Below are 12,414 nucleotides of genomic sequence, written 5' to 3'. Positions count from 1 at the left end.
TAAGAAAAAATTCACAGGACCAAACCAGCCCAAAAGTTCCATAGGTTAGGGCTAACCATGAGTGGACCTATGTGGGTTCACTTAACTCTATCGGACCATCGATATATCATGCACTTTAACCATAAATTTCAAAACGCCACTAATCCAAGAACTCATAAATAAAATATTAATATTAATTATATACAAATAGTTGTTCCAAATTCAAAATCTATAATATAAATTTAATTTCTGATCTATAATGATCACAATTCTCTCAATTTTCAACTCAAGAATCGAATTTCATACCAAATCTAAAATCAACTTAAAATATTAAATTTAACATTTTCTATTTATTTATTTTGGAAGCTCAGTTTTTCTACTTCTGAAAAATATTTTCTTAAATAATTCATAGCCTATCTGATAAATTGTAACTGTAATTAATAATTTGGAATGGCAAGTAGCAATGTTAGGATTATACCAAACACTAGAGATGGACATAAGCGGGTCCGTACCCGCACACCAAACACGATATCGAAGCGCGAAGGGTGGTGGGTAGGTGGTGGCCACTTGTATTTCTCACCTTTCATAATTACACCCATTGCCACCAAACCAAACCATACACCAACCTCCCTCTATTCTTCTTTTTCCTCAGCTCAACAACCAAACTTGATAGGATCACATCATATCACTGTAATTGCTTTTGTTCCTCATTCAATCTAATTCTCTGTGGCGTGTTACGAATTCCAGTTTCAATGGCGTCTTCTCTCTCCACCAAACCATTCTCAACCGACGCTCTCTCCGCCTTCGCTTCTCTCAATTCCGATCTCCGATCTCTCTCTCCCGGTTATCTCCGGCTCTCGCTCCGTCCTCGTCTTCCTAAGAGACTCCGTCAGTCCTCTCTCTGTGTCCGTTAATAGTTTCATTTTCAACTAATCCTTAGTTTTGCGTTTTTTTCTTCTTCGCTTATATTTTAATTCTTATTGATTTAGGTGATCACTCGGAATTAATTTTCAGATAAATCAGCTACTAGAATCTGCTCCTCGTTTTTTTTTTTCGTGTTTCTCTTTTCTGTTCGTTCATTTGCTTAGCTGAATCGATTTTATCTGCTGTATATTTCAAATCATTCGCTGAATTCGTGCATCTAGGTTTCTGGTATCGGTTGTAATTTGTTGCAAGGAATGCGTTGTGACATTGTTATTAAGTAATTTTTGTAAGAATTTCTGAAAACAAATCGTTTTAAATGAAATTGGATGTCACACTTCTCAAACCTCCGTTGTTTGTATTGCATACCTTTTGGTGCCGCTGCTATTTAACTTCTATGCTCACATTTTCATGTAGGTGTAGTCTGAATTTTCTTTTGTTTCATATCTTCTTTTAGCTGCTAGGAATTAATATTTCTTAAACCATGTTTTTTTTTTCGGTTTTCATTATAATTTCGAATTCAATAAGTAGGATTGAAGTATATGATAAATTCTAAAGTAATGGAATTGAGATGGATGGTTTTTAACTTTCTTAGACTGTTGACATATTACAGAGATACAGGCGGCTGGGAGTACATATGGGAATCACTTTCGTGTGACTACATACGGAGAATCTCATGGAGGAGGTGTTGGCTGTGTCATCGATGGATGTCCTCCTCGCATACCTCTCTCTGAAGCTGACATGCAAGTGGATCTTGACAGAAGGTATTTGTCTCTCAAACCATCTATTTAGCTTCATTGAACTACTTGCACTGTGAGAAAACACTTTGGTGTTTGGATTGAAAATCTGTGCTAAACTGCTAGTTAGGGAATATGACATTTATGAATGGTAGGTCGTGATTGCTTCTGATGCAACATGTCTTAAAATAATTGCGTCATTTCTCATGTATAGGAGGCCAGGTCAGAGCCGAATTACGACTCCTAGAAAGGAGACTGATACATGTAAAATATTTTCAGGAGTCTCCGAAGGTGAATATTTCTTCCGATTATTCTTAGCTTGGAAAATTGTATGTTTCATGAAATTAGGTTTGAAGTATAATCTGTTAATTGCAGGACTTACCACTGGAACTCCAATTCATGTATTTGTACCCAATACAGATCAAAGAGGAAATGTTAGTATCTAACGCTAGAGCTTGTTTATGACAAGCAAAGAAACTACTATCATAATTCAAGCTGCTAAAATATTGTACTATGGGAAATTTTTTCAGGACTATAGTGAGATGTCATTAGCTTATAGGCCTTCCCATGCAGATGCCACCTATGACATGAAGTATGGTGTCAGATCAGTTCAGGTGCTGACTTTTTTATTGTAATGAGTCCAACATTTTTTCAATGTGATATGTATATTTAATAACTCATACATCTGAACTCTATTATGCTTAAGGGTGGCGGTAGATCTTCTGCAAGAGAAACAATTGGAAGGGTTGCTTCTGGTGCTGTTGCTAAGAAAATTCTTAAAGATTTTTCTGGAACTGAGGTATGTTACTTGTCTCATGAGTTTATTCTTCTTTGTGGCAGTCCTTTTTGTTTTTCTGTTTTATAACTGATCAAGAAGGATATATTATTTTAAGTACATCTTAGCTTTTCTATATCCATGTTTGTATTGTAATTTTTACAAATTCATGGGTTTTGGTTCTTTTATTTGCTTCTAGAACTGCAGAAACCATAGATTGCTACAAGTTTTAGCTTTTGAAATTAATCACGATATAATTGTCCCAAAGTTAGAGGATGCACCCACTGACCACCAAGACCCTTTCATAGGAATTTAACCATCTATGCAAAAATAAGAAGCCTTCTATTTCTAAATTAGATCTACACATAACATGTCTCGGTGAGGCCTATTAGCTGCAGAAGTCAAACACTGCCATTAAAGTGAAAGACTTGTCTTAAAGGACCTCTTGAGATGCAAATGAATTTGTCAAGAAGGAATTTTTCATGATTTTTAGTTTGAAACCAAAAAGATGTAAAATAACACCAGAAGAATCCAAAGTGCTATCCCTCCCTCCGGATCAGTTGTAGATTCACATAGAAGTATAAAGGATTTCTGCTGAAATGAAAGTTCCAACATCCAAGTAAATTTGGACCCTGAATGAAACAAAAGTTCTCAATGGTTGTTTATGAACGGAAAACAGATGATAAAGGTGTCAAAAGCCTCAACGAAGTAAACATTCTTCACCCAAAATTCCTTCTGAAACGCAATATGACTATTATCTCCTAAATTAGAGGAAGTGATGATTAAGAAACATGAACCTAAGAAATAAATGTCTAAATGACTAGTGTAAGTTGCAGTGATCACTGAGTCGACATCCTATCCATGTTGATCTTTATGTCATTTTCATTGAGTGCACATATACTTGCGTGAGTTTGATGATTTTAAAGAAACATTACCCTAAGAAATGAACTTCCAAAGACTAACATGGATTACATTGATCACTGAATTGGCATCTTATCCCTACTGATCATATGTAAGGTCAGCTTGCATCTGTCTGTCAGGGCCTAACTTTGCCAGATCAGTCTCTCTCTATTCTGATTTTGTTTTTACAAAAGGCAAATCTTTAGTCATCGATGGATGGTTGATATAGATATAACAATTTACATACATGTAACAAGTTTTATTTGCCAATTCCTTAAGAAACATCCTAGCTAAAGGTTCCTTATTTTTCAGATTCTAGCATACGTCTCTCAAGTTCATAAGGTTATTCTTCCCGAGGACCTTATTGATCATGACACTCTGACGCTTCATCAGGTATTAAAGTTAATATTCATTTATGCGTGCACTGGTGGCCTTGGTGTTTCCTTTGTAAAACTGTTTGAAGTGAATGTCGTGTATTCTAAACATGGAGATGACTATCTGTTTTATTTTTATGTTTTCTTTAATGGATTTTGAATATAGCCAGCTATCAAATATTTTGATTGAGCCTGCTTATTGGCAATGGAGTACATTTTGCAATTTATGTTTGTTGTTTGATTTAAACTGAAACTTCAACATTCCGAGCATTAGCCATAAACATTACTAAGGAAATGACTTTTACCATTACTAAGGAAATGGGTGATAAATACGTTTACCATCTCAAGGCCAAAGCTGAATTTCAGGTCAATAATATGCACATGCACATTTATTGGTCTAGTAAACTTGATCTTACAACAAATTATAGAATACAAATGTATAATTAGTCCATGAATAGCTGATGATAAGTTATTGAGAGTTACATGTGAAATCTATTTGTTCTTAATAACCAAGAAAATAAATAAACTAATACTTTTTTAAAATAATCATTATGTGAATATCCTATTATTTATTTTATTGAACAGGTGTCATCATACTGTCCTGTAAGGATGAAGTCTCCCAAATTGATTGCTTATTGCTATATCTTCTATCGACAATACTTTTGTTTGGTCTTGTTATAATTATTATATTCTTGCAATTCTGGGGCCAAATTTATGGTTTGCCACTTTTATTGAACAGGTGCCATCATACTGTCCTGTTCAGAATGATGTCCTCCAATTTAATTGCTTATTGTTATAACTTATATTGAGATTGCTTTTTATTGATGTAATTATCATTATTTCATTTTTGCAATTATGAAACTAAATTCCTGGTTTGCCAATCTTGTTGGGAAAATTTTCAGATTGAAAGTAACATTGTTCGATGTCCAGACCCTGAATATGCAGAGAAGATGATTGCTGCAATTGATGCTGTGCGAGTGAGAGGTGATTCTGTTGGTGGAGTTGTAACATGCATTGTTAGGAACTGTCCTCGTGTAAGTCTTTCAACCGTTCTCTATCAACTGAAATAAATACAGTGCTGCTAAGTATCGGGTTATAGTGACGCAATATTAGTGTCTAGTGCTTTTATTTAATGGTCTCTTTGTTTTTTTATGCTATTCGTGTTTTTACATTTTACTTATTAACTTGGACTTCTTTACTTTTAAAATAAACCCGACATTAGCCTTTTGATTTCCAGGCCATGCAACCTTTGAGTATTATTCTATGACTAAAATTTCTTTCCTCTTAAACTTAGACATCAACCCTTCTCTTCCAAAACTCTAAACACTCAAAACATTTTCTTTCAGTCAACACCTAAGTTTTTACTGGTAACAATACTCTTTTCAAAAATTTTGTTTTCTCCTTTCTTAAATCTTCCCCTTGGTTCTTTAATCTCTCCCTTCTTTTACTTTTCTCTTTTTTAACAACGCTTTCTTCCAAATTTCAAGTTCTTTTTTTTCTTTTTCATATTCTTATTCTCTCTTATACAATAAAAATGTGCCCACTATGTGATTTCTGCTATTTGCCTGTGACGCCATCCACTGTATGACATAGTAGTAAATTTTAAGCTTTTCACAATTTTCTATTGACAACTCTGCTTAAATATGTTTTTCTTCTTAACAGATTAATCCCAAATAAACTTATACTAGACATCATTGTGAATTTTGATATCTCAACTATACTGACATTCAAAAGTACATCAATCATTTGTTATTACATAATAATTAATTAAAAAAAAACAAATACAAAGCATTAACCAATTTTGTTTTTGTTTCGTTTCCTTGGTTAAATCCTTGATTTGGTTAGAAATACATATTTTTAGTAACTGTCATTTGATTTGCTTTGTTAAGTGATGCTGAGGCATAATCAAGTTTTGGAGCATGTCAATAACCCGTTTGTCATTTCGTATCATCACTTTTCTGTGAAGAATTCATTTTAAACTTTTCACAATTTTCCACAATTTTCTATTGACAACTCTGCTTAAATATGTTTTTCTTCTCAACAGATTAATCCCAAATAAGCTCATACTAGGCTTTGCTATGAATTTTGATATCTCAACTATACTGATACTCAAAACTACATCAATCATTTGTTATCACATAAAAATTTATTAAAAGAAAAAAGTAAATGAATGCAAAGCATTAACCAATTTTGGTTTTGTTTCATTTCTTTGGTTAAATCCATGATTTGGTTAGAAATACATGATTTTAGTTCCTGTCATTCGATTTCTTTGTTAAGTGATGCTGAGGCATGATCAAGTTGTGCAACATGTCAATGATCCGCTTGTCATTTCATATCGTCACTTTAAGGGAGTAATTCTAATGATAGGTACTAAATGTGTATTTCTAATAAAATCCGGGTTCAAATGGTAAACATTTTTTAGGTATCAAAGTCAACGTTTGTTAAATTTTCTGGGAACATATAATAAGGTATTTAAGCCTTTTTTTTTCTTTTCAAAGAATATTTCTAATTTTTAGCGATAACCCTACCTACCTGTAGTAGTGCCTGCTGATAATAAATGAATCTAATAAATACACATGACATGAAATCTTGTGCAGAATATGGTCGAAATTTGGCCATTACTAGACTCTGTAAAGATTTACTCTTTAGTCATCTACGAGTTTCGGAACTTCCCTTCCTTGCATAGTATAATTTACTTCTGCAAAAATTAAGTTGTAGCTTACGTCCATAAATATCGGATTTCTCTAAGTTATTTTGTCCCGGTTATACAATAATTTAATAATTAGCTTGAGAGAAAAACACTCTGCTTTGAAACCATGCTTGTTTTTTTGCAACTTTGAATCTTCCTTGATATCTTAAGGCACGTCTTAGTTCTCATCCTAGCACCTGGTAATTTTTATTTATATTATTCGATTTTTTCTATTAATTTTCCACTTAGAATAAACATGACCTTATTATTTCTCAGGGTCTTGGTTCACCAGTGTTTGACAAACTTGAGGCTGAGTTGGCTAAAGCTGTTATGTCTTTGCCTGCAACCAAGGGCTTTCAGTTTGGTTCTGGGTTTGCAGGTACTGGAACTTGCTTGTATTATTGGTACCAATTAAACAACGTCGTTTCTTTGATAACTTGTGTCCGAGGTGTGTTTTGACGGCTTAATGAAATCATTATAGGCACCTTTTTGACTGGAAGTGAACACAATGACGAGTTCTATATAGATGAACATGGAAGGACAAGAACAAGAACAAATCGCTCTGGTGGGATACAGGTATTTGTGCTGTTCTACAGTTACTAATCAGTTGTTTCTAGATGTGCACGATGATGGTCATGTGTCTATATTTGTGTTACTTAAATTATCTGTATTGACAATCAGGGTGGAATTTCCAATGGGGAAATCATTAATATGAGAATAGCTTTCAAGCCAACATCGACTATTGGAGTAAGTTTAATCTCGTCTTTTTCTATCTTCATCACTGTCCCATCCATCCATTAAAAACACATTACTAGCCTAGCCAATCTGATATGTTCACGATATCTTTCACAGTATTTTTTCTTGTTAGACTATCTAGGATATTTTAGAGTAACTTTAGTAATCTCTTAACAGTGATTTTTGTATTTCATCATTTTTTGTATTACCATGTGTATTTTATATTAAGTGAACATGGTGTTACACTTTTGCAGAAGAAGCAACATACTGTGACTCGGGATAAAAAGGAAACAGAGCTGATAGCCCGTGGTCGCCATGATCCTTGTGTTGTCCCAAGAGGTTGATAACCCTGCTTTTTTAGTTAGAATGCTGTTTGTATTATCTTTAATTCATTATTTTAACTTCATCTCAAATATAATTCATCTAAGTTACTGAGAGGACAGTGTTTAGAACTATTAACATTGAACTGAAGGGCAAGATAATTTGTTACATGACAACTTTTCCTTAAAAGACATCTAAATCTAATGTCAGAAAGAAAGGACAATTGAGTATTATGTGTGTGCATGATTTTCAATCATGACATTTTAAGTTTTTAACTCTTGCTTGAATATTAATCACTAGAAAATAAAATCTCTGAAAATTTTGTTGGATTGGGCTTGCAGCTGTACCCATGGTAGAGGCAATGGTAGCTTTGGTTCTTGTGGACCAGTTGATGGCACAATATGCACAGTGTAATCTGTTTCCTGTAAACTTAGATTTGCAAGAACCCTTGGTGCCCGAATTAGAGCCAGAAGAAGTACCATTCTGAAGAATATGAAGAGGGTACATAAATCAGTATTTGTCTGCCTTCTGGCTATAGTGTTTAGTTGACGGTAAATTCATTTTGATGAAAGTTCTAGTTTCCTCTTGCGAGGATCCGTCTCCTAGTCTGTATGTTCGCCTCCTGGCAGCTATTTTGGCGAATGCAATCTATCTTCTTGTATTAGTGTAAGTTAATCTGTGTTTCTTTTTATTTTCTCTTTTTTCATTTCGAGGGTGAACATCGTTTCTTGAAAACCTGGTCGCAAAAGCACCGAGATGTATCCTTAAAGTGAATTGGAATTATATACTGAGAAGTGTAACAGTTTTTGGTCTAGCAAGTGTTGCTATGCATTTCAATAAATGAAAGCTTTGGGAAGTTTAGCTGGCTGTTCATAATATATTATGCACTGTGATTGCTAATTACAATGCAATTTTGTACTTTGATGCGTTACTTTTTGCTTGTTTATATGTTCTTAAACTTCACAATTTTTTGGCGAAATTTTACAGTAGTAGCGGTGACAGATTCCTTAACTTGTTCAAATATAATCTGGACAAAATACTTAGCTATTTGGTATGTAAGAAGTAGAACATAAGCTATTTGGTATGTAAGAAGTAGAACATAAGTGCGTACCACTACAAATTATCACACTAAATCATAAAATATCACAATATAGTTGACTCAAATTAACAAAACTGTGGCCTAATATCACAATATAGTTGACTCAAATTAACAAAACTGTGGCCTTTTTCTTTCATGCTGTCTGAAATATGGACATGAATAGTGGCAACAGAAGGTTTCAGTCATTCTTGTTGTATCCATACATATATTTTAACATTGCGGGTCTCTTTTATTTTATTTATTTTTTTCAATAAGAACGATTTTTAGAATTTCACTAAAAATAATGGTTAATGTAGGAGGGAAATTATTTAATATTTTGAAATAATCAGTCTGAAACGAAGACAAAATGATTTTCTAGTAACCAAAAGTCTTTTTAAAAGAAAAGAATAATAATGACATTGTAGCCCTGAATTATTTCAACAAAACCAAAACGTAGGTAGATATATATTTTAGGGTGTGTTTGGATTGGGGAGAAGATTTGAAACAGTGAGTGGATGAATTTGAGAAGGTGAAAAAGAATTATAGTGTTGCTTGTTTGAAGGGATAGATGAAGAGAATGTTTGTAAAAATTTGTGAATTATTTGTTAATGTGATAGATTAAAAAGTTGAATTAATATATTAAAATTCAAGATTACTCTCTTTTGTACGGGTAGTTAAAATGATAGAAAATTAAACTATTTAGTTAAAATTAATAAAAAAATATATAGTTTTAAATATATATTACATTAAAAGTTAATAATATTAATTAATTTTATCTTTATTAAATATAAAGTAACATGTGGATTAACTTTATGCATAGAATTTTAATGTGTTAAATATGTTTTTAGTCCCTCAACTTTTTTGTGAAAATTGGAATTAGTCCATATTTAAAACTTTGGCCTAATTAAATCTTTCAACTTTAGAACTATGTGGAATTAGTCATTTAACCAAATTTTGTTAATTTTATTTAACGTTTCAAACACATTTCATGATAGCATTTGAGTTGATCACATTGTTTGACACATTTTTGTTTTAATATTAGCTACGAAATTATCATAAAAGGCTTTTGAAAGGTTAAGTAAATTTAACAAGATTTTGTTAAAAGGATTAAATTCACGCAGTTCTAAAGTTAGAGGACTAAATTAGACTAAAATTTTGAAGAAGGACTAATTTTAATTTTCATAAAAGTTAAAGGAAAAAAACCTTTAACCTAAATTTAATTGTCCATACATGGATCGTTGCAGAGAAGAAAAAAAGAAAGCAAGGACATGTGGGTAATGTTATGCTTATACTGCAGTTAATCAATGCAGATCATATTTCTATACGAAGATAGAGTTATTTGCTTTCTTTAATAAATCATCGCTCCCATAAACACTGCCTCAGGGAGTATAAGTACATTCACGCATTGGTTGGCAGGTTGATGCTCACATCTTTCTGGTAAAATAAATTGCAAGATACTTTTAGTGATTTTTTGTAAAATAGTAGTTAACATGACTTGGAAATTAAAAGTGAAATAGTATATAGAAATAGAGAGAGGGAAACATATACGTTTAATATTTGAAAGGACAATTTAATAGATCTTTCAAAAAATAAAGTGTATGCTGTTAACATTATGAAAATTTTAAATTGAATGAATGATACACGTATATTCAGTTTTACTTTATTTTAAGCCGAGCCTCATCCATTTTGTTTCTTAACAAAGGAGCACGAACAATATTAAAAGTCCAATCATGGTTAGTAAAGGCAAATTGAGAACGAACCCAACTTATTTTAATTTTAAAGTCGTCCCTTGATGGGTTTTACCGTTCACTCCAACTGAAGGCTTAGGGTAGTTGTTTAAAAATAGTACTTTATTTAGTCACAATTCCGACAAAACACTTTTTATTTCAAAAAATTGGTTATGATTTCAGCTTTTTTATGTAAAAAAAAAAAAAAACTCAAAATAACTTCTGCAAATAATCAGACATATTATTATTAAACAATGGATTTTGATTTTTCTTCAAAAAGTTTAAACAAACACATTAAACTAGATCCATAATTTAGAGTTTGTTTTATTTTCTTATCAACATATTGACTGTGATTCGGCCCACTCAACCTCCGTCATAATTGTTGTCACTCTCAGCACAATTATTTGTTGTGAATCAAACTCATGATACCAATTATTTTTTCGAACACTTACCATTTGGCCAAAAGTTATAGTTATTAGTCAGGACGGCACAACTTTTTTTACTTAAGCGTATGAACCCAAATACCATGATTCAATTGTGACTCAGCCTACCCGACCTCCATCACAAGACAATTATTGTCACCTTCAACATTAAAGAATTAATTAAAATTTAAAAATGAAATTACTTCACAATTTAAATCGTCATTGTAAATTTAAAATATAACTCATATTTATTTTATGCAAGGTACAATTTACAGTGCCGACGGTTCCATATACATATGTATTTTTTTAATAGTTTTGTTGAATCGTAGAAATTGAACACACATGAAAGAGTTTAAAATAACTTACACACCATGCTAAACTAATTAATTAAGCTATATTCCCTTAACATAATTTTGTATATTAATTTTAGAATTATAAATTTATTATAAACTTAAGTTTAACCAAATATGTAAGTTTATATTTTTTATTGTTTGAAATTCGATATTATTAATATTTAAAAACATTTAATAGTTATGCGCTATTATTATAAAACTTTTATACTATTAGCTAATAACAATAATTTAATAAGATTTCTAAGATAAAAATTGGAAAAAATGAAAATGAACAAATATATCACCGCTTATCAATACATATATTATTTATGCTTTTTCCAGTTTTGAAATTCTCAAAGATTTGTAGGAATTTGAAGACAAAGAATGGGAGAATATCCCCAAATCAAATGTGAATGAATCTCTGAGATCACATACAAGTGTCTTAGTCAAATAATAAATAATTAGTATAATCATTTGGGTTAAAATTTGATTAAGACTGAGTATTCAGACTTTGTCAGTCCTAAAAGGTAAGCCAATCTAATTAGCATAGGTTGTTAAAGTATCTTAGTTGGTTTGTCTTTAATTAGATATCATCATATTTTAATCTTTTTCTCGTAAAGTGATATCTACTTTATAATGAAAGGTGGTTTTAAATTTTAAATATTTCTAAATTTTCATAACTAAATAATTTATAAAATCATAAAATAAGTATTTTACATTTGTCTCAAAAATAAGTATTTTACATTTCTCTCAAAATAAAAAGAATAAGTTATGAAAACTCGTGTCTGATTGATGAATTTTAAGAAAATAATTTACTTTCAGAAATAATTTTAAAATATTTTACTATCAATCCTACTCCTTTCTAACTACTAATTGAAAACCAATTCTCAACTATTGTGAGAACTCTTTAAAATTGAATTATAACGCAATCAAATCTCTATATAAAAAGAATAAGAATTATAAAGCTTAATTAAAGAAAACTAATTAAAACATTAAAAAAATACTTAATAAGTTAACGAGACAGTAATTGTACAGTAAAAAATGAGATAAAATCAAATTATAACCCTTATTTCGTTCAATCTAATTACTATTATCTTTGTATGTACTTTTTATCGCAAATAAAAAAACTCAAAAATCAAATTACCAATATATTTGATAAATATTCCTTTAGATAAACACTTGTTACCACTACTCTTGTTAAAAATTGATTATTGTAAAACAATCAGAGAGTATTTAAGTTTGTTGGGAATGGTGATGAAGAACTGATTACGTAACTAGTTCTTTAGATTTATATTATAATAATAATAATAATAATAATAATAATAATAATAATATATTATATATAATAATTATAACAATAGTATTATTTATATAATAAATAATAATAATACATCAATTTTTATTTTAAGAACAAAATAATAATC

At 31.0% G+C, this 12,414-nt stretch overlaps 1 protein-coding gene across 1 annotated transcript; it reads left to right on the top strand.

Moving 5' to 3' along the window:
• The first annotated feature begins 507 nt into the window (after positions 1 to 507).
• On the top strand, positions 508 to 8,292 carry LOC114191530 (chorismate synthase, chloroplastic). The gene is made up of 13 exons (XM_028080745.1): positions 508 to 867; positions 1,514 to 1,664; positions 1,852 to 1,928; positions 2,013 to 2,071; positions 2,168 to 2,251; positions 2,344 to 2,436; positions 3,625 to 3,705; positions 4,589 to 4,720; positions 6,652 to 6,754; positions 6,857 to 6,951; positions 7,057 to 7,122; positions 7,365 to 7,449; positions 7,773 to 8,292. Exons 1-13 carry the CDS (start codon positions 732 to 734, stop codon positions 7,916 to 7,918), a joined length of 1,308 nt encoding a protein of 435 aa, XP_027936546.1. The 5' UTR covers positions 508 to 731; the 3' UTR covers positions 7,919 to 8,292.
• Positions 8,293 to 12,414: the final 4,122 nt, after the last annotated feature.

Source organism: Vigna unguiculata, chromosome 7 (assembly GCF_004118075.2).
Source record: "Vigna unguiculata cultivar IT97K-499-35 chromosome 7, ASM411807v1, whole genome shotgun sequence".
Lineage (NCBI taxonomy): Eukaryota > Viridiplantae > Streptophyta > Magnoliopsida > Fabales > Fabaceae > Vigna > Vigna unguiculata.
This window is presented reverse-complemented; position numbering and strand designations above follow the sequence as displayed.